The sequence below is a fragment of the Vipera ursinii genome, assembly GCF_947247035.1.
Source record: "Vipera ursinii genome assembly, chromosome: 1".
In the NCBI taxonomy this organism is placed as follows: domain Eukaryota; kingdom Metazoa; phylum Chordata; class Lepidosauria; order Squamata; family Viperidae; genus Vipera; species Vipera ursinii.
Genome location: NC_139512.1, coordinates 88,139,747 through 88,165,777, shown reverse-complemented (window position 1 = coordinate 88,165,777; position 26,031 = coordinate 88,139,747). Strand labels below are relative to the sequence as shown.

The 26,031-nt window shown below is 38.9% G+C and overlaps 1 protein-coding gene across 1 annotated transcript in view; it reads right to left on the bottom strand.

The window, feature by feature from the left end:
* NELL1 (neural EGFL like 1) overlaps positions 1-26,031 on the bottom strand; it is a gene marked incomplete at both ends in the record, with an annotated part of 577,617 nt that overhangs the window by 164,356 nt on the left and 387,230 nt on the right. The window contains one exon of the mRNA XM_083355288.1: positions 11,413-11,535. Coding sequence (XP_083211414.1) covers positions 11,413-11,535 — 123 coding nt within the window. The remainder of the gene's footprint in view (positions 1-11,412; positions 11,536-26,031) is intronic.

Below are 26,031 nucleotides of genomic sequence, written 5' to 3'. Positions count from 1 at the left end.
TATTCTCCAAAGCACCTGAAGGCAGGACAAGAAGCAACGGATGGAAACTAGTCAAGGAGAGAAGCAACCTAGAACTAAGGAGAAACTTCCTGACAGTTAGAACAATTAACCAGTGGGACAACCTGCCACCAGAAGCTGTGAATGCTCCAACACTGGAAGTTTTTAAGAAGAGACTGGACAGCCATTTGTCTGAAATGGTATAGGGTTTCCTGCCTTAGCCGGGGGAAGGACTAGATGACCTCCAATGTCCCTTCCAACTTTACTATTATGATTATGATTGTGATTATGACTGTGTTACAATTTCTGAATCATAATGCTGCGTATGTTCACAATGATAAATGAAAAAAACTGAATGTCATAAACTAGACATATCTTGTTCCGTACATTCTATAGTATTTGAGTATAATTATAGCAACATGCCAGGTGTCCAGAAGTTAGATAATTATATTCTTAGTATAATATATTGGGAATAAAACCCTATGTACTTAGCTGCAATTTCTTTTGTTTAGTTTTTTTAAAGAAAACACAGCTCAAAATTCTGTTATATGTAATAAAATATTCACACTAAAGTTTCTATATTTTAATGGGCCAATTTATTTTTCTGTTGTAGGCAGTAACTATGAATAAATGCAGCTCACACACTTGCAGAGTCTAAAATGATCAGTGATGAGTGACTGTCTTCACTGGTTGTTGTAGGTGAAATTTATAAGCCTTACACCACAAATGACAAATACTTTTGCTAATGTTAAGTAAGATTGTTTACTTCTACAGCAAGGACCAAAAAACATTAGGCAACCTGGACATTTCTAAGAAGGCTCTTGCTGCACCCTGCTCTCCCATGCTACCATGATAAGGCCTTAATACACAAATGAAAGACACACTGACATTTTCCTTAGTCAACTAAGGTTCCAGCACTTTGCTACGACAAATATTTTTTCCAGCATTTTTTACTTTAGAGAGTAGAAAACCATATCATATACTTTGAAAACAATGATCTCCAAGATGATTTTTAAAGTTTTTTTTTCTTCCAACAGAATATGGAAAATCCCCCATACCCTAGTACTGAAATCTCTACAGATAAGAATGTAACATAGGAGAGAAGTGTTTGTCTTGAAACAGGTTGAACTATAAATTCTGCTTTCCATTTTTATTGGTAATGGTGTCTGGGATAGCTGAAAGTTTTAATGTGCCAACAATTGAAAGATTATAAGTTTCCTCCATTTAATCAGACTCTTGGATTTAGAAATCAGAATAGTTTATCAGTTTTTCTTGGAGGCTTACTGTTATCAGATTGTCCTGAAAACTGAACATTTCCCTGAAGAGTGAGAAGCTATTTTTATATATCTTTTTTTTCAGATCACAAGCAAAAATGAAAATCAACATTTACTGATTTTGCCCTTCCCAGTTGCAGCAGATTCTCCAGAATTTTTCAACTATTTTGTAGAGAGAAACAAATAATATTGACGTCCTTTTTTCTAGAATTAAAAAGTAGCAAAGAAAATCAATACTGGGATAATAGGTGGTCTACAATTTATAAAGGGACAATATAAGAATAATATCGTCTTTCTAAAATTCTTCCCAGCAAATAGGTACATTCATCATTTTCAAGGGCTGTGAAGCAATGAAGAGTGACAAAGTTTAAAAACAATTTTAAAAAAAACAAAGCAAACATGGGGGGAACCAATGTCTTAGTTTGTAAAGAGAAAAAGAGTATGCAACATATATCCTCCTGATATTAACTAAAATTGAGACAGCATTCCCACCCTACTCCAAAAAAAATCAGTGTTATTGAGCACAAAAGAAACTTTGGGGAAATGTTTGGCTTTTTTGATTCCCAAGAAATTGCAAAAAAAGGTATAATTTCAGTTTGGTGTAATTATTCATAAATATTTAGATGGGGAACTCATCAAATTTGCAGACGACACAAAGCTGGCAGGAATAGCCAACACTCCAGAAGACAGGCTTAAGATACAGGAGGATCTGGACAGACTTGAACACTGGGCGCTATCTAACAAAATGAAATTCAATGGTGAAAAAAGTAAGGTTCTACAATTAGGAAAGAAAAACCAAATGCACAGGTATAGTATAGGGGATACCTTGCTCAATAGTAGTAACTGTGAGAGGGATCTTGGAGTCCTAATGGACAATCACTTAAATATGAGCCAGCAGTGTGCTGCAGCTGCCAAAAAAGCCAACACAGTGCTAGGCTGCATTAACAGAGGGATAGAATCAAGATCACATGAAGTATTAATACCACTTTACAATGCCTTGGTAAGGCCACACTTGGAATACTGCATCCAGTTTTGGTCACCACGATGTAAAAAAGATGCTGAGACTCTGGAAAGAGTACAGAGAAGAGCAACAAAGATGATTAGGGGACTGGAGGCTAAAACATATAAGGAACGGCTGCTGGAATTGGGTATGTCTAGTTTAATGAAGAGAAGGACTAGGGGTGACATGATAGCAGTATTCCAATATCTCAGGGGCTGCCACAAAGAAGAGGGAGTCAAGCTATTCTCCAAAGCGCCCGAAGGCAGGACAAGAAGCAACGGATGGAAACTAATCAAGGAGAGAAGCAACCTAGAACTAAGGAGAAACTTCCTGACAGTTAGAACAATTAACCAGTGGAACAACCTGCCTCCAGAAGCGGTGAATGCTCCAACACTGGAAGTTTTTAAGAAGAGACTGGACAGCCATTTGTCTGAAATGGTATAGGGTTTCCTGCCTTAGCCGGGGGTTGCACTAGATGACCTCCAAGGTCTCTTCCAACTTTACTATTATGATTATGATTAAGAAATATCTTTTTAAAGGAGTATGTTTTTTTAATTTAATATTTTGTACCTGAAATATAAAGTTGGAACTTTGAAAACTAGGTTGGAGCAAGATCAAATGCCTAATACACTAATACAAGAAATATTGAATGGTAATCTGAAATATTTTCTGAAATTTGAAATTCATTGAGTTTATTCATTCCATTTTTTTAAAAAAGTTATCTTCACTAAATATTACTATGTGAAATGTCACTTTCTCTAGTTTCTGATATTATGCATTTTAACTTTAATATAAAGTTACATTTTCACACAGCATATTAAAGATAATAAACATTTTTTCTCAGTTTGAACTAAAGGGATACATATTTAAACCTTGAAACTTCAACCTCATTATAATATAAGCACTGAAGAGTGAAATACTAGCCTTATGTATACACTGTTTACAAAACCAGAAACTATTATATTCTTCTGTTAACTTCTATCCTGGATAAAGGCTGCAATATCTATCAAATCTTAAAGTGTTGCATAAAGTGAGAAACTTCAAGAAAGTAGTAGGATTATGAATCACATTAAGTTGATGGAGGTACTATGCATCTTGTAAATGAAATTGTGAGGCTAGGGGAGTTCAAGATCACATCTGTTTTCAACAGGTGATTTGTGGTTCAAATTCCCAGTTGAAAGTTTGTTTAATAGCAAAACTAGTCATAGAGAATATGTTACAAAAATGCATACCAATAGGAACGTACAAAAAAAGTGAACATATAACAACAATAAGACATATATAGTAAATATATAATGAAATAAGAAAAATGATATATAAAGAGCTTGAAAGGAAAATTTGGCACATTGTTACAATATATTTTGACAGGAGCGAGAATGTTATTTATACAAAGATGGAAAGAGACAGTGATCCCCACAAATGGATGGCAAAAAATGAAATGCTGATTTTTAGATGTTGATGACTTTGTTGTTACAGAAATAGCTTAAATTATGTAGAAATGTAAAGCAAAAGACTGAGCTGGTAATATTTATTTATTTTTTGTATTCTACTGCACTGAAAAAAGAAGTCACTACTCTTTTTTTTATTTCCTTCTCTCTGCACTTCCCTTCTTTCTTCTTTCACTTTTGTTTCTATTGGTATTTTATCTTATACTAAACTTTAATAAAATCAACAAAAAGACACACATAGAAAATGGGGAGAACTCACCCAGGAAAAGCATATAGGTGTGTGTTTCTGTATTGAGAAACACTTATGTAGGATCTCAGGGATTTTCTTATCCAATCCTAGTCCAAGAAGACATCATGCCATCCCAATCAGATAGCTGTCCAAACCTTAGCGAACTCCTCCAGTGAGGGAACATTTATGGTTCCAGGAGGTAGGTTATTCCACTGTTTAATAGCAATCATGGTTTGGACCTTTCTCCTTATTTCACGTTTGAACCACCTGCTGTAAAACCTCTATTCATTTGTTATAGAAATGGACTAAGTCATGGCATTCCTGGTAAGATCATACTTAACAGAGTTTGTTTTCCAACGCATGTCAATGAAAATTCCTTACCACTAAAGACTTCTTTAAAAGATATGCAAATTGCTTGGGAAAAAAATCAGAAGAAAACTTCATAATGTATGTAGAAATGCATACAAATCTCCTAATTGTTATGCGTGTGTTTACAAATCAAGGAAACACATTTATATTTGGGGTAAAGAGAAATTAGCATTATAGAAAGCTAAACACTTAGATTTTTTTCTCTACCCGTTCCTATAAATATGATTGTAAGTATTGTAATGAATACTATCCCAGTTTCTAATTTCAGTAACAGGTTAAACAGCAACATAGGTGGCTATTCCTGGAATTCAGCACATGGTAATATTCTACGTTATTTAGAATTCTGATAGGTATTATTCATATCTAAAATTTCAGTGATTGTTTCCAATCAAATAAGAGAATTTTCCTTCCTCTTTTCCACCTGCAGTCCCTTCCCATAATTTTGTTCAAAAAGAATCACCCATTATTTAGGAACAGATGGAGTGGGGCTGAAGGAGGAGAAATACATTCTATTTATGGATGTCAATCTGTCAGAAGAAAGCATTATTTTGATACCGCCCAATGTTTTTGAATTTCTACCACCAAAAAGATTTGTGAATATAATTTGCTATGAAGGATTTTCAGACAGTGAATATTCACCTGAACCATCTTGCCTCTGAAACATTAATATGACATTAATTGACTCTTCTGCCTTCATTCTAACAAGATAAAAAAATTCATACCATCTGTTGTTTCAGAAAACAAAATCCCTAGGAAACAGTATGATATAACTTGTTTTATAATCCAGTCATAAATCCTCCATACATTTCTTATTTATACCTAAGGGGGAAAAAGACTCTGATCCCATAATACCTGGTGATTAACTAAGCTTATTTTAGGATAATTCCCCAATGCTGGAAGCAGATGTCTCAAACCCATTTGCACATGTAATAAAAAGATTATACTGTCCAAATAAAGAAGGCTGGACAGTTTCCTTGGAATAATTCGTTGGAGAACAGGGAGCTGGGATTTCTTAACCTTTAATTTAGTGATAACATATGGTATGATTACAAAAGGTATGAGAGCATTGTTTTTGATGCACTTACTCTTTTGATCCTAAAGCACTTCTATGAGTTCATTTTTTGGGAAAGTACTAAATTTTATCTATCTTACAATTGCATAACACCCTACAAAAAATTCATAATGCATAGTAAAAATAGGTAATGTAAACCCTAAAATAGAATTGGTTTTATAGAGCAAAGAAAATTCCAATCTGTCAAAGGAAAAACATGGCATCAAAAGGTTACTCACCACTGAGGTCAATGAAATGTAATGTAAATCAGTTAAATGGAACAAAGAGATTTCTTTTTATATCCTTATGTAGCAATGTTCAACATTTCTTGGTTTTGATTTTAACTGAAACCATTAATATTAAATTTGCAAGGGAAGAGAGAGGAGGGGCCGGAGAAAATGTAAGTCGCTCCTCAACATTCTTATTTGGGTTGTTAATGTGGTTCAATGTAAAATGTTAAGTCAATGTTATCTCACTATTTTAATTAATACTTTTAAAGTATATATTTGTTTCATTTCTAGGTTTCAGGTAAAATTATTAGTCATAATTCAGACATTGTTGATTGTTCCATCCCTATGTAGTCTATAAATGCTAAAGTCAAATAGATATAAAATAACTCATTTGGTGTCTTGAAGTACAAGTATTAGACAAACAAATGGGGAACAAGCTTGTAAAAATAGAATTCCTGAAATCAAGTAAAGATCTGATTATGAGCCTCCAGCTATTAATTTACCTACTTGATATCCATCCATGAATGTCTGAAAGCTGGAGATACAAGCCTATAATTGTATTCAGTGCTTTTTTTATAAAAGAAAAAGGTGCCGGAACTCACACATGTCATACAGCCCGCCTTGCCTACCCTACAAGGTTCCATCCAAAAAAAGGTGCCAGAATTCCATTCTATGACAAAAAAAGGTCCTGTATTACTAGAAACCATACAATGGGCATTGATTATGCTGATCAGGATTATGATGCATAAGTTAATTTCAGAGGAAGAATTGGATGGATCTTTATTTTGGATGTGTAATAAAAAAGAAGTTTTAAAAAAGGAGATGACATCTATTATCATATCCAAATAAGAAATAGTTTTAATGAGAAACACTTAAACATTTAAAAATATAAATAGTTTTGAATCTATAACAGAGGCTACACATTCCCTAAGTGCAAAAAGGAATTACTGTATGTTTTATTGACAGACATAAGTTAAACAGAAAACAAGTTCATAAAAAACAGAAAGTCACAGAGGTTTTATATCACCCGTGGTTGTTAATTCCACATTATCCAATTGTAGAATAGAAAAGAACAAACAAGAGCAGGCAAAATCATTATGCTAGAAATATAATTATGATAACAAATAACTTGGTGAAATAATTGTAGCAAACTCAATCAATTTAGCTTCTGTACTGTTAGAAGAAAAAAGTAATTTGGGTTAGTGGCTGAGATAGGCAAGAATAACTTCTCAAAATGGAATTGCTATTAGGTAATTCTTGAGCACAAACTTTAAAAATATATATAGTATATAGTATATAAATGGTTCATAAAGACTTTTAAAATTGCTAGAATATTTATGAGCATGTAATTTATGCCTGAATTCATTGTAAAATATCCCTCTCTGATGGCTACATTATTACCAAATACTTGGATTTTCATTTGTTATCTATTGAAACAAGAATAGGAAACTGCATAGACTGATCCCCTTCAGCTATTTCAGTGAGTTAGGACACTGAGTTTGTCGATCAGAAGGTTGGCGGGTTGAATCCCGAGTGCCGCGTAACAGAGTGAGTGCCTGTTACTTGTCCCAGCTTCTGCCAACCTAGCAGCTCGAAAGCACGTAAAAATGCAAGTAGAAAAATAGGGACCACTACGGTGGGAAGGTAACAGCGTTCCGTGCGTCTTTGGCATCTAGTCATGCCGGCCACATGACCACGGAGACGTCCTCGGACAAGCGCTGTCTCTTCAGCTTTGAAACGGAGATGAGCAGCGGCCCCTAGAGTTGGAAACGACTAGCACGCATGCGCGGGGGAACCTTTACCTTTACCTTTACCTTTATGGCATACATAATCAAGTTATCTACATTAGTTTCTTCAAAAAAAATAGGGATTATAGGAAATTTTAACATACATTTCTTTGGTACATCTAAAAATTATTCCTCTACCAACCCAACACTTAAGAAGATATGAAAAGTTGAGGGGGAAAAACAATAAAGAAAAACTTAAAAAATAAGCCAAGAAATGTAGGCTATTCCAGCTATATGATTAAAAACAGCAGGCTGAACATTTGCTTCAGTAAAATCAGAAAATAATATTAAAACCCTGAAAGAACCAGTCTTTAACTTTCTCTGTAAAACATAATTATGAGTAGAAGGGTAGCCTGATTTCTGAGGAAGGGTTCCATGATCATGTGGTGTTAAAAATATTCTGTGCTGAGTAATCACCAGCCTAATATTTGTAACTGGTACATGAAAGTATCACATCACTAATAATAAAAAAAAATCCAATAATTTTGTTTGTTTGCTTATTTTATAGATTAAGCACTAGAACAGTATTATGTATGAGTGGTCCATGGTTTTTAGTGTCCGGCTATTCCTTTTAAGAATTTCCTGTTGCTCCTTAACTTAAACCTATATATTTTGCCTTTGTGAAACAGAGGGCATCCAGCACTAGGAATAACAAATTAATGACTAGAACCAAAGGCAGCAAGCTATCCCAAAGACATTAAAGCCTGTGGTGAGAAGTTCAAAAAATGGACTAAAGAGTAACAGAAGATCAGAAGCCAAAGGAAGAATTGAGCTATAACATTGTCCCGAAGCTTATTTTGGGGTACAGAAATTGAATCAACACACTAAAGTATTTTACCAGAGTAAACTAAGGGTGATAGCTGGGATACCTCAGGAGTGAGTAGACTGTCTACCAAGTAATTCGTATGCTAGTTCTGGTAAAGAAATCAAAGAGAATTTATACTTCATTCCTACTCTGGAGAAAAAATTGACAAAGTGAGCTTGCTACATCTAGCAGCTGGCTGAATTCCAGAAAGAGTCTGATAAAGGAATCTAATTCAGACTTTTTCAGGAATATTCACCCCCTTGAAGGAGGCAGTGGTGAGACCCCTCCTCAAAAAGCCTGCCCTGGACCCGGCTGTTTTAAATAACTATCGTCCAGTCTCCAACCTTCGCTTTTTGGTGAAGGTTGTTGAGAGTGTGGTGGCGCATCAGCTTCCTCTGTTCCTGGAGGAAACTGATTATCTGGACCCGTACCAATCGGATTTCAGGCCCGGATACAGCACGGAGACGGCATTGGTCGCACTGGTGAATGATCTCTGGCAGGCTCGGGACAGGGGTTGTTCCTCTGTCCTGGTCCTATTAGATCTCTCAGCGGCTTTTGATACCATCGACCATGGTATCCTACTGCGGCGTCTCAGGGGGTTGGGAGTGGGAGGCACCATTTTACGGTGGTTCTCCTCCTAACTCCTGGGCCGCTCGCAGTCAGTGTTGACGGGACGGCAGAGATCCGCCCCGAGGCCTCTCATTTGTGGAGTTCCTCAGGGGTCGGTTCTCTTGCCCCTCCTGTTCAACAACTTTATGAAGCCCCTGGGTGAGATCATTCGTGGTTTCGGGGTGGGGTATCATCAGTACGCTGATGATACCCAACTTTTTCTTTCCACCCCGAACCAACCCAGCGATACCCTCGCCGTGATGTCCCGTTGCCTGGAGGCGGTCCAGGTCTGGATAGGGAGAAACAGGCTTCATCTCAATCCCGCCAAGACTGAGTGGCTGTGCATATCGGCATCTCGGGTTAACCAGACTATTCCATCTCTAACGATGGGGGGTGAGGTGTTATCCCCCGTTGATAGGGCTCGCAACTTGGGCGTCCTCCTGGATTCACGACTCAATTTTGAAGACCATATAGGAGCCCTGACCAGGGGGGCTTTTGCCCAGGTTTGCCTGGTGCACCAGTTGTGACCCTATCTGGACCGAGATGCCCTATGCACAGTCACTCATGCACTCATGACCTCCTGTTTAGACTACTGCAACGCTCTCTACATGGGGCTGCCCTTGAGGACCACTCGGAGGCTTCAGCTGGTGCAGAATGCAGCCGCGTGAGTTGTGATGGGGGTTTCCCGATACTCCCATGTAACACCTCTACTCCGCGAGTTGCATTGGCTCCCGGTTGCCCTCCGGGTGAGATTCAAGGTGCTGGTGATGACCTATAAAGCCCTAAATGGCTTGGGTCCGGGATATCTGAGGGAACACCTGCTGCCAGCATCAAGCTCCCTTCGTCCAGTGCGCTCCCACAGGGAGGGTCTTCTCAGGGTGCCACCGGTAAGAGATTGCCGGCGGACGACACCCAGAGATAGGGCCTTCTTAGTGGGTGCGCCTGCCCTTTGGAACCAGCTGCCAATGGAGCTTAGGACTGCCCCCGACCTCCATTCATTCCTCCGGGACCTGAAGACCTGGCTCTTCGAGCTTTCTGGCCCAAGCTGAGAATTTTAATTTTAGTTTTAATTTTAATTTTAACTGGGGTTTTACTTATGCAGGGACAAATATAATTTTTTTAATCTGTTTTTAACTTTTGTATTTTTGTTTTTAATCACCCTGTAAACCGCCCTCAGTCCTTCGGGAAAGGGCGGTATATAAATGTAATAAAATAAAATAAAAATAAATAAATATTGGAGCTACAGGGTCAGTATTCAACTTATTGCTGTTAATATGTGGTCACTAAGAATCAGAAATGACTTCATGGCACATAACCAATCAATCGGTTTGTTGATTTGGTTTTCTGTTATTATTCATGGTTTATTATATTTCTTGAAGTATTATAGGGGGCCTCCTTTACTAAGGCAATAGTTAGAGAAGAAGCAAACAAAATAATAAGGGTTAAGTAGCCTTATATTTATTTTATTTATTCAATAGATATTTGACCTATGGACTGTATTTTTTTCCTAAACAGAAATGTTTCTAGCTTTCTTAATAAATTTCTCTATGGACTGCTAGTAATTAATGCCAGGTTGTTCTAAAACAAACACTTTTTGCACCAAAAGGAATGATTCTTCCAGCTGTTTCTTACTCCATCTGTTACTTACTCACCATAGCATCATTATAGATCTGGGTCTGGAAAGAGTTTAGTTATAACATATACAGATGTTACCCTCTTCTGTATGTATGAATGCCAATTTTGAATTATCTTGTCATGGAAACTTGTGTCAGATTAGTTTTTCTTTCAGCATATATTGATTATTATGGTTTTTTTTAAAAAAATGGTGTTAAGATTATTGCCTTCAAACATGCTAATATACAACCCAAATGTATTGTTCCACCATTGTATAGTGTGTCTTAAGGCTTTGTGCCATGCTTCCATGTCAACAGATAGCAAAATACTTTCTGGATATGGGTTAACTGAGAAAAATATATGATCTTATGGTTGGTCAATAATGATATATAATTTGATGCAACCTTCCTCATTTGGTGTCCTCTTCGTGTTAGGAATACACATTCCACTTACAATAGCAATGGTATCTCTGAACTGCAGATTACTAGCATATTAGCCCATTGTAAAATGAACTGCGCTAAAGAATGAAATAATTGCTGTCTGTCTGCCACTTTTCATATTCACCCACTTTTGGAACCTTATTCTACTACCACCGAAAAATATAGTCACCTTTTAAAAACCCTCATGGATCTTATTTAAAAGACAGTTACCCTTGCTTAAAAGCCATGTGCACCTAGCCTAAAAGATAACAGGGGGATCCATGATACCACAGTGCTTAAAAATGCACTTTGTACAACAATGAAATGAGTTAATAAACTATACTAACTGGCAATAAGCACAAGCAGTAAATTGAAAGGGCCTCAGAATATCTTTCCCCAGTAGCAAATTATGCATGAATCAATTCTCATAATGGCTACGCACACTGGAGTTGCCAGATGATAAATCAGAGTGGGAATTTCTAGCCCTACCCAAATCTCAAACTGCCTGAACCTAGGCAACTGTCAGAAAATATTAATAGCCTCAACTCCTTTTATTAAGTTGTTAGTGCAACAGACCCACCTCGGCAGATGGTCCCATTCCCCACATATCCAGGTTTGCAGGTGCAGAGATGTCCTCTGATTGTATTGGTACAGATTGCATTCTCATCACAGTTGTGCTGTCCACTGTCACATTCATCACGCTCTACAAAAGCAAAAACAATGCAAGAAAATGTGAGGGAGAGGAAAGGTAGAATAAATTTTCAGCTTGCTGATCTGACATTTCAAAAGTCATTTATAACTAGTGGCTGTATTGCTACGACAGCTGAACAGCACAAAAGAGGCATTCAGTGGAGAAATGTGATATCAAGTCCATTTCAGGTTATGATTTATACCTGATCATCTCACCTATTTGAGATATGGGGAAAGACACTACCTGATAAAAGTATTAGCAAAGAAGAACTGAGTAAAACAAAATGTTGAATACTGAATTATTTCCAAAGCATCATTCATCATGTTTGTTCTGATGCTACTCATTAGATCAACTTAGAATAGCTGTCCAGAACACATCTTTGTACACTGCATTTGGTTCCTGGTTAGAGTTAACAATATTATCTCTTTTACGTATCTTTCGAACATCAAACTTGGTAGAGTGGCCTCAATTTTAAGAAGCATTACTATTTTATTTGATTAGGTTAGGACGCTGAGCTTGTTGATCAGAAGGTCGGCAGTTTGGCGGGTCGAATCCCAAATGCCGGGTAACAGAGTGAGCGCCTGTTACTCGTCCCAGCTTCTGCCAACCTAGCAGTTCGAAAGCACGTAAAAATGCAAGTAGAAAAATAGGGACCACTACAGTGGGAAGGTAACAGCATTCCGTGCGCCTTTGGCATCTAGTCATGCCGGCCACATGACCACGGAGACATCCTTGGACAAGAACTGGCTCTTTGGCTTTGAAACGGAGATGAGCACCGGCCTCTAGAGTTGGAAACGACTAGCACGCATGTGCGGGGAACCTTGACCTTTACCTATGTTTCCTGAAATTCAGATAGGTCCAACTATGCCAAAGGGGTTTAAAGATGAGCTAGGGAAGAGAAACATCTTCTCACTCCATCTCAAGATAAACTTTCCTAAACTGGTTAACGTACTGTATATCTACCCTAATTACGTCAACCATAATTTTTAATAGGGGATACCAGCTTGCATGTTACTTTAATGACACACTGTATCTAGCAGTTTTATTTATTTTGCACCCTAATAAAAAAGCAACTGTAGGGCATTTAACCTGGTATCGTAGAAGGGAAGTTTTCTCTACTGCTTTCTCTACCGTGATTCCAAATCCCAGTGAATCTCCTTTGCCAACAAGTTGTACTGTCAAAAATGAATCCATTCATTTCATGACCTGTTTTTGGATGTATACTTATTGCTGCTGAAGGTCCAGCTGGCAGCAAGGAAAACAAATGAAAAAAGCCAACACTCCTTGCATCCTACTGTCTTTTCACTAAAGGGACACAAAAAAGGTATAACTATTTTCTATGTCTTTAAGGATCGGTAATCTTAGTTGAAACCTAAAGCCCAAATCATTATGGCTTCATTTTTAATAAAACAACAATTAACCAATTTTATTTTACAGCTGGACTAAATATCCACTTTTTTTATTTATTCAGTATTCCATATACCACCCAATTCCATGGACTCAAGGTGGTTTTCAGGAAATGCCTCATTCCAAATATACAGAACTTAATTGAAAAATGAGATAATAATTTGCTAAATAATAACAACTTATAGCAGTCCTAATAGCACTCAATGGTGTACAGAACAGCCAGATTTTAAGCATTTCCTAAAGGCCAGGATGTTAGGAATATTCTGGAGCTTGAAACAGAAACTGTCCAAAGCATGAGGGCAGCAACTAAAAGGATGCATTGCAGGCCCTTTCACACTTTTAGGGGTTGGAACCTCTATCCTAGAATGCACAGGGTGAGTCAAATCTTAATGGGAGTGATGGTCTGGCAAGTACCAAGAGGCAAGCCATATAGGGCTTTAAACACAATATCCATGGTTTTTAATTGGATCCAGAAGCAACTTAGTAACCAGTACAGAAATCATAGCTTAGGTTTTACATAGTTCATCTTCTATCATTTCGTTAGCAGACTGTCCGACTGTGCTGTGAACCAACTGAAGCTTCAAAGTTAACTTCAAAGGTATATTATGTGTTGTGTGTCATGGCAGTCTAGTCATTAGGTGAGCAGGGCATTCGGGGAGCCATTGTCAGGACCATTGTTGGGGAGCCATTGTCAGGACTTCTCATTACTTAGCAGCACTTTAAAAAGTAAATGTGGTCAGCAAGCAAAACTTGCTACAAATCTCCTACTGATCAAGACTTAATACTCTAGTATTGCTGAGCCTATTGCCTTTCAAAATACATCTGCAGAACAATTATTATCTCAAAGCTAGCAGCAGTTATTGTTGACTTTCTGTTGAGGGCAGTTACTGTTTCCTCTAGTGCCTCACATTGCTTTGACTTTCATTCAGATTATGAATATCCATTTATTATGTGAATGCTGTCAGCTTGGTAAGGATTCAGCAGACAGTAGCAGAGGTTTTAGAATATACATTATACTAGGCCGAGAATAAATGGCCTCAACTTTCTTACTCGGGAAAGAAGATTAAGTGGAGCTATTAGAACAGGTTTAAAACTCTATATATCAAATGCCTATCATGAAGAAGATATATTTTTTCTCCCTTGTCATTACAAGAGCAACATGATACACCCAAACTGATGGGTAACAGCAAGAGAGAGGCAGGCTGGATATATGAAAGCAAGCTTCAAAATTGTACCCCATGGACTAAGGACCAAGTGGCTCTGGGAACTGGTGGGGACTTTATTAAGGGGAGAGGGAAGCGTCTCGTCCAATTGTGTATTATGACTCAGTTGCCATAGGAAATTTGAAAGGGTACATTATGAGATGGCAACCAAAATTATTTTCAGACCTGTAGTGCCAAAAGCATTAGATAAAAAGTATGCAATTTGCCATTCCTCCTGAGGGCACTTGTGGGCACTTAAGCAGCAAATTTCATTTACTTTGCAATCAGTTCTTTTATATGTCTATCAATGCCCAGTTTAATGCAGCAGTTATACATCTGGGGCATTCTACAATCACAGTCTATCTGGATTACTTTTCATCAGAAGAAGAAAAGGCAAATGTCCAGCAATCTCAAGCTAACTTAAAACAAACAGCATGAAAGCCAACAATCTAGTTCTGGCTTTCACCACCCAGTGCAGCAAATCATGGGTGATATCATCGATATATTACATGATTTTCTCCCTCATTTACTAAAAATGCCCCCAATTTGGCTCGCTGTTTGCTCACTATTATGGCCTAGCCAGGAAATCAAAAGTGCCGAATGCAGAGAATATTTCCTCTTTTTGATTAAGCTGAGGCCCTTTTGTAGACAGGACTAGTCGAGGAAAGGATTCCACTGGAAGAAAAGTGAGGTGCCTTCAATGGTACAACAATTCTAACAGCAACAGGGAAGAAAAATATTTCAAAGAATCCAAGGATGCCCCTTCCAAATTAAGACTACACAAATGTTTCTGTCCAATTTGTATCACAAATTGCTGGGCTTTGGTAAAAGTATATATGAATAAGCTACTACTGTCAGAACCATAAATGTTTCTTGTGTTATTCATTTTGCTAATCAGAATAGCAGGTAATATGTTTTTTTTTAAATTCCTCATCAGTTCTTCCTTCTCACTAGTTAATTAAAAAGGAATCAACTTTTTTGCTCAAGGCAGGAGGAAAGCCAATAACCAAATTCTAGTCACCTGGCTCAGTCTGTTCCCATTTCCCATCTCTTTTATGCTCTCTTCTGTTAGACCTGTCCACCTTATATCTCCCCTCACCCATTTTTCCAAGATAGGATTAGCAATACATTTGCTTCAGGCAGAAACCTCTTAGGAAATGAGACAGGAAACTCAATTTCTTCCTTCCTTTCTTTCTCCTTGCTCCCTCTCTCTCTTTTGGGCTATTCTCTCTTCTTTCCTTCCTTTCGGCTCCATCTGTAACTGAAGTCACTCAGATGAAAGACAGAAAGAGACAACCTTTCTAATTAGTCTTTTTGCTAATTCCAGAGAAAACTGATTTTGAATCAAGTCTGAGCCTGAAAATGGACAATGTGTCCTCAAGCAAGGATCTTCCACTGAAATACAGCTCTAGGATTTACTAAAACTTGTAAGAGCTGAACCAATCCCCTCCAGGATGTAACTTTATTAGACTTTGGAAGCACAGTCTTCTTACATCCCTTTAGTAGCTTGGATGTCTCCAAAAGACCATGGTTTCAATAAATTAATGGGCAAACCCATCCAATGAGGTGTGGCAAAGTTGTTATTCAGGGGCCCTTTCCTTACCTTTCTTCCCATCCAAATGTTGGAAGATCCATCTAACACTGACCTTTGATGGCCAGAATTCTAACCACAAGCTGTGAAAATATGCTTCCCCTCTTCTCTTCAATTATCTTTATTTTATCCTCTATTCCAGTGGTGTAATTCAGCCAGTTTGCACCAGTTTGGCAGAACTAGTAGCTAATTTTTTGTTGCCCAGGCCCAGAATGGACTTCCAGAAGCAGCATCCACAGAGGGAACCGGTTGTGCACATATTTGAATCCCACCACTGTTCTATTTCCAGTCAGATAAAATGTTACCTGTGTAAAAGGGCTATCCCTTAGCATGTGTGTGCATTAGCAACAGTGATTGTATATATACTATAGAAAGATGACTGAGGAATCACAGTCTGCGTATATTTTCGCATGAGTAAACTCTTGTAAGGTAATCTATTTCAATGTTTTAAGATAATCTAAATAATTTTAAGGTAGTCAATTTTATTCTGCCTATTGCTATGGTTCTTATCTTTATGTAAAAATTATTATAAATTTAGGGAAGAATTTGATGTGATGTGCACAACAGGACAGTAATACCACTAACTGTGTAGCAGATGTTTTTTTTTATGCTGTAAACTGAGCCACAGTTAGCCTACATATCCATGTTTTCATATACTTTCCTTCTAAGGTGTCTCAGTAACATATTGACAACCTTTTTTGGACTCTTAATTTACAATGAATACTTTCCCCAGAGAACTTATTCTTTTATAGTATTTTGCATCATAGAATTCAATTAGTAATTTGTCCTTGATTTCAAAACTTTCGTGAAGCCGTCTCCTTATAGCCACTTGTTTTTCTGGAATAACTTTTACTTCAGCTTCATCAGTATGACTTCTGAGACACTCCTTGAAAACATATTTTGATAACGTGTCAAAAAAAGAATCCTCCTCCACCACAATAACAATAATGTTTATATAGAACAGAGTTCCCCAATCTTTTCGGGTTGGCAGCCTGGAGGGAAAGGAGGAACAGGGAAATGTATGTGCATGTGAGCGCATGCACATTCATGCACAAAACAGGTGTGCCCATGATGGCAGTGCTAGCATCTGTGCATGTGTGCAAGCATCTGCACACACCCACATTGGTGCTCATGACAGTGCTGGCACCCATACATGTGCATAAATGGGCTGCTAGCACCCACATGCATGGGCAAATGGACCGCTAGTGCCCATTCGCATGCGCAAATGTGGTGCCAGCACCAGAGTGCATGTGCAAATGGGATGCTAGTGCTTGTGTGATGCTGGCAGCAATGCTATCACACTCATGCATGTGCAATTGGGACCACTAACACCAGCATAGAGGCACTAGCACGAGTGGGGAGGGTGCATGCACACATGTGTTAACTCGCCATCCATTCCTGTGGCCCAGTGGCCAATAGGCCACGGGCTGGTACTGGGCCACAGCCCAGAGGTTGGAGACCCCTGATATAGAATGATTTCTGTGTATAATGTTCTCATATAGGATCCAGCAATTCTTTAAAGTTTCAGACATTACATTCTAGCCATGCATCGTGATTAGTGCTTGACACAATCATGGATGAACATTCAGTTGTACACATACTAATTGAAATAGGATTATATCTGCTGACTCTACTCATTTACAGGCTTCTTTAAGCATATAATTAGCTGTAAGTACACCAGGCACTTTGGCTGAAAGTCAAAATCACACTGAAGATTCGATATATGCACAGAAGCCATTTTCTCAGCAGACATGAGAATAAAGTCACTGATTTAAAAAAGAACAATCTATGTAAAAAAATGTTTCCATTTCAGGAGTGCTAGATTACTCTGGAAGAAACAACATAACAGGATAACAAAAGTATGATGGCAAGTTTCCTATTTCTGTAAAATGAATGCAGATTGTCCTTTGCAGTCCGCTTTTTTTAACCCATATTTTGTATGATGCTAGTACTTGGCTACAGGATTTTATTTCAGAAGTCTATTATAAATCTCATTACATCTACTGTGCTTCTGTGAGCAATTATACTTGTCAATAACTATTCTTGCATAATGTGACATTAGAGTTTTATGAGACATTTCTGCAATGAAATATGAGTTGATACTTATGGCACTGTGGCAGTGAAAGTGTTTAGAACATGCTGCACACCAAATAGATAAGATTTTTTAAAACATAATCTTGCTTGAAATTGTGTCTGTGTGTGTGTGTGTGTGTGTGTGTGTGTGCTACAATATTAATAAAGAGCTAATTTGGTGTAGTGGTTCAGGCATTAGACTAGAAATGGGAAAACCATGAGTTTTAGTCCTGTCTTAGGCCTAATGAGAGCTGGGTGCCCTTGGGCCAACCAGACTCAGCTCTAGGAAGGAAGCAATGGCAATCCACTTTTGAAATCTTGCCAAAAATAATCTGCAGGAATTTATTCAGGCAGTTGCCAGGAATCAAGAGTGACTTCAAGGTAGTCTCTCCCCCAAAATAAAACAGAACTTTATGATTTTCAACTGAAATTAGAGTAATGAAGTTGCAAAATACAAAGCCGAAACAAGCTAACTTTCTGCAAATCTTTATGAACCATGTATTCTAAAGTGACAATAGTATTTATCTGTCTTCGATATTGTTAAAAGTGAATGCCAATAGGAAGGCATAAGAAATAATTCAAGTGATGCTGTTATCTCAGAGGAATTCAGCCTGATATACAATCAGTCATGTATTCTTTCAAAAGATTATCCTAAATGTAAGCACAATGACAAAACAATCAAAATATCACAAAACTTTCAGGGAAATGTTAAAGAAACCCTAAAACAAGTAGGCATAAGTTATGTATGGCGACAGGAAAAATTTATAGTAGAGAACTGACTGAGTCTGAGCCAATCAGTATTAATATGAATGAATTACTTTTGATTAACTATATTGCTGAGTACAAGAAAAAGTAGTACAATCCAGCAAGTGATGTATGACTAACACTTATAATTGATTGTGAGCTCTTTTGTTCTCCCCCCCGCCCCCCATCTCTTTGCATATACTGTATAGTAGCTAATCCAGAAAGGAAAAGTAGTTAGGAAAGCAGATGCTGTAACTCTTATTGCATTACAATATGTACTATGATTCATATATAATACCTAAAATATTAGCATGCATTGGATAAAATCTCATTAATTTCTGCATGGCAGAACTATATGGAACTATACCTACTTCTTACTCAGCACTCTGAAAGCTTGGGTGCTAGAGCACTACCCAATAACAACCCACCCTACCCTTCTTGCCAAATCTTTAAAGAGAGGAGGCATATTTGCACACAAATAGTTAGCTCTAAGTGCAAACCGCACAATGACCTCTTTATTTAGAATCAACTTGAAAACATTTACTCTTGATTGCATTCTGATTTTATTTAAACACAAGATGCAATCCACTGGGCAAAGAATCTGCTTAACCCAAAACCACCATCACACAAATGCAAAGAGACACATGCACATATACGAACAAATCTAAAGTGTATGGCTCAAGAAGACAAATATTTAAATATGATTACTTTAATCTATATTTTCCAAAAAAAATATTCTCCAGGGGACTCTGTGTCTTGGTTTACTCTAATAATAATCTAATTCATTTTTTTAAAGAAGGGACAAGGAGAATAGTGTAGCATGTTTCACTTTTACATTTCTATAATATACTGTATTTTCATATCAGTTGGTTCAGTATAAATTATCTGTCCCATTTTCCTCTTAGAAAAAAAACCTAAGCAATTTCTTTTATCATTCCATCTATGCAATTCCCCCCTCCAAATCAATCTTAAATTGGAAATAAAACGTGTGTGTACATATACAGCCTTGCCATTCTATTTTCTGATTTGTAGTCTGCTAGAGTAAAAGAATCTAACAGATAAAATTCACCAAAAGTAAATCAAAGCAAAACAAACAAAGCAAAAACACATTTCCCTCAGAGACCATAAAGTATTTTATACTCAGCTCTTCCCAAACTAGCCTTTAAATATGTAAGAGAAATACAAGTATCCCTTCTTTTCCCCCATACTGTGTGGAAATTTTTTAAATTATTCTGAACTTCAAGATGTATTCTGGTGCACTATTTTATAAAAATCAGTAAAGGTCAGGGCTCTATCTGAATTTTTATTCTAAACGGCACTTCATCCATTTCTACATTTTGTAATGGCAATTATAGGTTACATTACAAAGTCCTTTTTCAAGTGTTTATTTGCATTTATTCTTTGAGACTACATTTGCAGCAAGATGATAGCTTCGCGCTAAGATGGTAGCTAAACACTTGTTATTACTGTTATTACAATGGCAACTTTTTGCTTGGTGCCCTTGTAACAACAGCCTGCGTCCAGCTCTCACAGACAGAAGCTGGAACAACAATGTAAGTGATTCGTGGTCTGCAGTGATGGGCCAGCCACTGTGAAAGAAAAGCTCAATTTCACTACCACAATAGGTTCAATTATTATTGTAGCTGATATGGAACCGGGTATAATAGCCTCCACATCCTCAAACAGAGCAAATGTCCCTGTTGCTTATTCAGGTTTGTGTGAAGTATTTCTAATTTTGTTCCTTTGTAATTTAATATAGAAATATTCATGCATTCATGTCTCTGTCTGGCTGGTTGCCTAGTGGCCCTTGAGGTGACAAATTGGTTCAGAATGTGGTAGCTTGTCTATTGGCAGGCACGCAGCACTATGGCTATTTTACAATTTTGTGGCCAAGAACTGTTTGCTAATTGGTTCCCCTGTACAATTCAAGTGTTGATTTTAATCCTCAAAGCTTTGTTATGACTTGGTACCTAGGTACCTCCTTCATCCCAATTCAACTTAACTGAGATGTTTTGAGGAAAGCTACTAGTAATGGTCATTTCCAGGAACTGAAAAGAGCTGAAGCCTGGAGATATTTTTTTTTTCTCTTGTTTCTCCATTATGCTCTCAACTCTCTGGAATGCCTTCTGGGGCAAGATTAGTTCCATCAGTAATAGCTTCGCTAGGTAAAAATCAAATTATTCCAGAGGGCTTGAAGAGGTTAATGATATGAAATTGTTACTGTTTGATTCATATTAATTTACTTGTATTCACTGTGAACATTTTAATTTTGTGCTTCCTAATTGAAGAATTGCAAGACATTTTAATACATTAAATAAATAAAAGTTGACAAGGAATGAGACATCACACCTGTTGCCTTTACTTGTTCGGATGCCTTAAGGATTAACTCTCTCACCTCTACATGCAGCTGGTTGGTGTGGTCATCCACCAGTAGAATCAATATGTTGATAATACCTACTTATACTGCTTGACCCCAGGCCAATTAAGTGATACTGTAGAAGCCTTGACCCTGTGCCTGGAGGCTGTATGGGTCTTGATGAGAGGAGCAGACTCAGTCTCGATTGTGACAAACTATGTGCCTTTATTTGTTTTATCTCCTCACCCTAGTCCCAGGATCAAAGTGATTTTCCATCTTTATTATTTAATGGGATTGCACTTTCCCATGAGAGACCATTGTACAATCCAAAGGTCCTCTTGGACTTAAGGTAAAGGTAAAGGTAAAGGTTCCCCCGCTGGGACAAGTAACAGGCGCTCACTCTGTTACGCAGCACTCGGGATTCGACCCGCCAAACTGCCGACCTACTGATCGACAGGCTCAGCATCCTAACCCACTGAGCCACCGTGTCCCTTGGACTTACAGCTACACAAATAAGCGTGCTCATAAGGATTTTTGCACAGTAGGTTGTGTCCAGTCCTGAACTCATGAGACTCTTCAAACAATCACTCATGCCTTTGTCACCTCTTGACTAGATTATTGTAAAGAGCTCTATATGAGGTTGCCTTTGAAAACTACTTAGAAACTTTAGGTAGCCCAAAATGCAGTGGCATGGACAAAGAAGATTATGTCACATATGTCCATGTGTCCCCAATTCTTCATAAGCTGCATTAATTGGCAGTTGGCTTCTGGATATAATTATCATCTATAAAGCCCTCCATCATATAGGGCTATTTACTTGAGAGACCACCTGTCTCCACATGTTTCTGTCCATCCAGTGAGAACAGCCAGAGTGGGCAAACTCAAAGCCCCTTCAATTAAGCAGTGTCATCTTTTGGACTTAGGAAGCTTGCCTTCTTGGTGATGACTCCTGACTTGTATAATTTTGTCTGCCCCCCCCCCCGAAATTCATATTGCTCCCATTCTTTTGACTTTCTACAAACTGCTAAAGACGTAGTTGTTTTTCCAGGCCTTGGATTGGGGTGTTTATTCAGCACCTTTTGTTTCCTTATTTCCTATTTGCTCTTTTTGATTCTATCAAAAGACAATCAGCTGCCTTCTTTTTCTTGATATATAAATTTTATTTATTTATTTATTTATTTATTAGTTTTTATAAACCGCCCTTCTCCCGAGGGACTCGGGGCGGTGTACAGAGGAAGGAATGTATACAGATTGAACAATAAAATAATAAAAAACAATAGTGAAAACAAACTGGGACCCCAATTAACGCTGTCATGCCAGGCCGGACTGCTGGAACAGGAAAGTTTTTAAGTCGCGTCGGAAGGTACGGAGGTCGGGGGCCATCCGGATTTCGGTTGGTAAGCTGTTCCAGAGGGCTGGCGCACCCACTGAGAATGCCCTCCCCCTGGGGGCCACCAGCCGACATTCCTTGAGCGGTGGCACCCTGAGGAGGCCCTCTCTGTGGGAGCGCACAGGACGGTGGGGTGCTGACATTGGCAGAAGGTGCTCCCGTAGGTAGTCCGGACCCATGCCATGTAGGGCTTTGTATGTCATTGTTAGCACCTTGAACTTCACACGGAAGGCAACTGGAAGCCAGTGCAGCGCACGGAGGAGAGGTGTGATATGGGAGTATCGGGAGGCTCCCAAGAATGTCCGTGCCGCTGCACTTTGCACCAGTTGAAGCTTCCGAGTGGATCTCAAGGGCAGCCCCATGTAGAGAGCGTTACAATAGTCTAGGCGAGAGGTCACAAGGGCATGGGTGACTGTACGTAAGGAATCCAGGTCCAGATAAGGCCGTAGTTGGCGAACTAGTCGAACCCGGGAGAAGGCCCCCTTGGTCACAGCTCCTATGTGGTCTTCCAGGGAGAGCTGCGAGTCTAGGAGGACACCCAGGTGTCAATAATATACATCAGCATTATTTTTTGCCCAACCTGAGACAGCGGACACACTCCAGATATGAGTTTCTCCTTGAAGCAATGGCAACGTGACCTGGTGGAGAATGCATCATTATCTCTTTGTCACGGTCAGACCAGACCATCCATGAATGAATGATTGATTGATTGATTGAATGAATGAATGAATGCTATATAAATGCATCATTTAAATTGCTTCTCTGGTCTCTGCAAAATAACCACAAAGATCGGAGGACCTTTTCTTTAATTCAGATGTATTACTAGAGCTGCTAAATTTGTGGGAAGCAGGGGAGGAAGGTTACAGACCTTTAGATTATCTCACCTCACCTCTGAACACAATTAGACAGCACTCTTAAGTTACTCTTAAATGAAATGTGGTTTGGCATGAGATAAAACTCCAGGGCAACTTTTTGTTCTGATTTTATGCAATAATTAAGAGTACATACAGACCTCTGGTGACCCAAGAAAGCCTAGAATATGAAAAACAAATTAATGTTTGTGCTCCAATTTGCAACTACTTAACATATGTATAATATATGTGCTCTCTTTACTCAGCTAAGGACAGTGTTGTCATCTGTATCTCCATGTATTTTTCCCCATGTACTTTTATTTATTATTTTAATTGAAAATATTTATAAACTATTACCAGTATCAGGACTTGTGCCTCTATAAATCTAATCTATATAGTCCATATAGAACTGACTGGCTGATGCTGTTAACATGAAAGATGTATTTAATTAGGTTATAAATAATCTTTTTTAGCAGTTAGCAAACTTTTAAAATCACAAAATGTGTAATAAAATTGATGTATTTCTCAATTTATACTGCATACTTATTCAAGCTGAATACAGTATAGATATATTTTCCTACCTCCATTTTGCGGTATAAAAATTCTTTCAAATGTGCCTTAATTTGCAGAAAACAAAATATGTTGCTTCACATATAGAGCCACAGCAGACACGGGTAAATTGTTAACAATTTCAATGACTTTTCTTTCTCTCCTTCATTTTAAAATCTTCTTAAATTTTCATTATTTTTTAAAGTTCTGTTCTACACATATGGAAACATTGAACATCAAGAGTGCACAAGTATTTTTCAGTATTTTCCCCATTCAGATTACAAATGAACAATAGTCAGTAATGCTATATTAAAAACACAGAGTAGCTCTGTAATTCAAACAAAACTTTGAATTTCTTTCATTTGCGTAGATAAGTTTACACGAAATCCCAACTTCTCATCATAAAAACACCTAATACCTATTCATTCCAAACTACTTGTAAAATATAAACTTTTTAGTATGTATAAAAATATAAACTATGTTATTTTGGTTGTTAAATGAACTGGATGGGCTAGTATTTCATTTTCTATACTATATAAGAAAACAAAACAAGAACTTTTTTCCAAAATATGCAATCGGTTAGAGTTGTCTTGATATTTAATTTAATTTAATTAATTTAATTTATTGAGATTTCTATACCGCCCTTCTCCCTAAGGGACTCAGGGCGGTTCACAGGGCATATATAAATAACAATACAAAAATTAAAAAACAATTAAATCAATGCCCAAGTTAAAACAAGAATGATAAAACAAGCCTATAAAAACCCATATACCCCCATCAGGCCAGACCCGCTAGTTCAAATAAATGGGTCTTCAACCCGCGACGGAAGGATCGGAGGTCTGATGCCGTCCGGAGCTCAACCGGCAGTTGGTTCCATAATGCCGGAGCACCCACAGAGAAGGCCCTCCCCCTGGGGGCCACCAGTCGACATTCCTTGACCGGAGGCACCCTGAGGAGGCCCTCTCTGTGGGCACGCACAGGGCGGAGGGGAGTCAACGCCGGCAGCAGGTGGTCCTCGAGGTATCGCGGACCCATGCCATGTAGGGACTTAAAGATCATAACCAAAACCTTGAACCTTACCCGGAAGACAACTGGTAACCAATGCAGCTCACGGAGCAAAGGTGTAACATGGGAGTACCGGGAAACTCCCAAGACAACTCTCGCGGCCGCATTCTGTACCAGTTGGAGCCTCCGAGTAGTCTTCAAGGGAAGCCCCATGTAGAGAGCATTACAGTAGTCTAGGCGAGAGGTCACGAGCGCATGAGTGACCGTACATAAGGCCTCCCGGTCCAGATAGGGCCGCAACTGGCGCACCAGGCGAACCTGGGCAAAAGCCCCCCTAGTCACGGCCACTATATGATCCTCCAAAGTGAGTCGTGAATCTAGGAGGACTCCCAAGTTGCGAGCCCTATCCACAGGGGGTAAAAGCTCACCCCCCATAGAAAGAGATGGAACATCCCAGGTGTCCCGGGAAGCTGGAATGTACAGCCACTCAGTCTTGTCAGGGTTGAGTTGAAGTCTGTTCCTCCCCATCCAGACCCAAACCGCCTCCAGGCAACGGGACATCACAGCGAGGGCATCACTGGGGTGGTTTGGGGTCGAAATAAAAAGTTGGGTATCATCAGCATATTGATGATACCCAACTCCAAAACCACGAATGATCTCACCCAGCGGTTTCATATAGATGTTGAACAGGAGAGGCGAGAGGACCGACCCCTGAGGAACTCCACAAGCGAGAGTCCTAGGGGTCGACCTCTGCCCCCCTGCCAACACCGACTGCGAGCGGCCCAGGAGATAGGAGGAGAACCACTGAAAAACCGTGCCTCCCACTCCCAATCCCCTCAGACGCCGCAGCAGGATACCATGGTCGATGGTATCGAAAGCCGCCGAGAGGTCTAATAGGACTAGGACAGAGGAATATCCCCTATCCCGAGCCCTCCAGAGATCATTCACCAGAGCGACCAATGCCGTCTCTGTGCTGTACCCGGGCCTGAAACCCGATTGGTAAGGGTCCAGATAATCCGCTTCATCCAGGACCAGAGGGAGCTGATGCGCCACCACACTCTCAACAACCTTCGCAAGAAAGCGAAGGTTGGAGACTGGACGAAAGTTGTTCAATACAGCTGGGTCCAAGGCAGGCTTCTTGAGGAGAGGTCTCACCACCGCCTCCTTCAAGACGCTGGGGAAATAACCCTCACTCAAGGAAGCAGATATAACCGCCTGGAGCCAGCCTCGTGTCCTCTCCCTAGCTGCATAAACCAGCCAAGAAGGGCACGGATCCAATAAACATGTGGTGGAACTCAGCTTCCCCATAATCCTGTCCACTTCATCAGGGGTCACAGAAT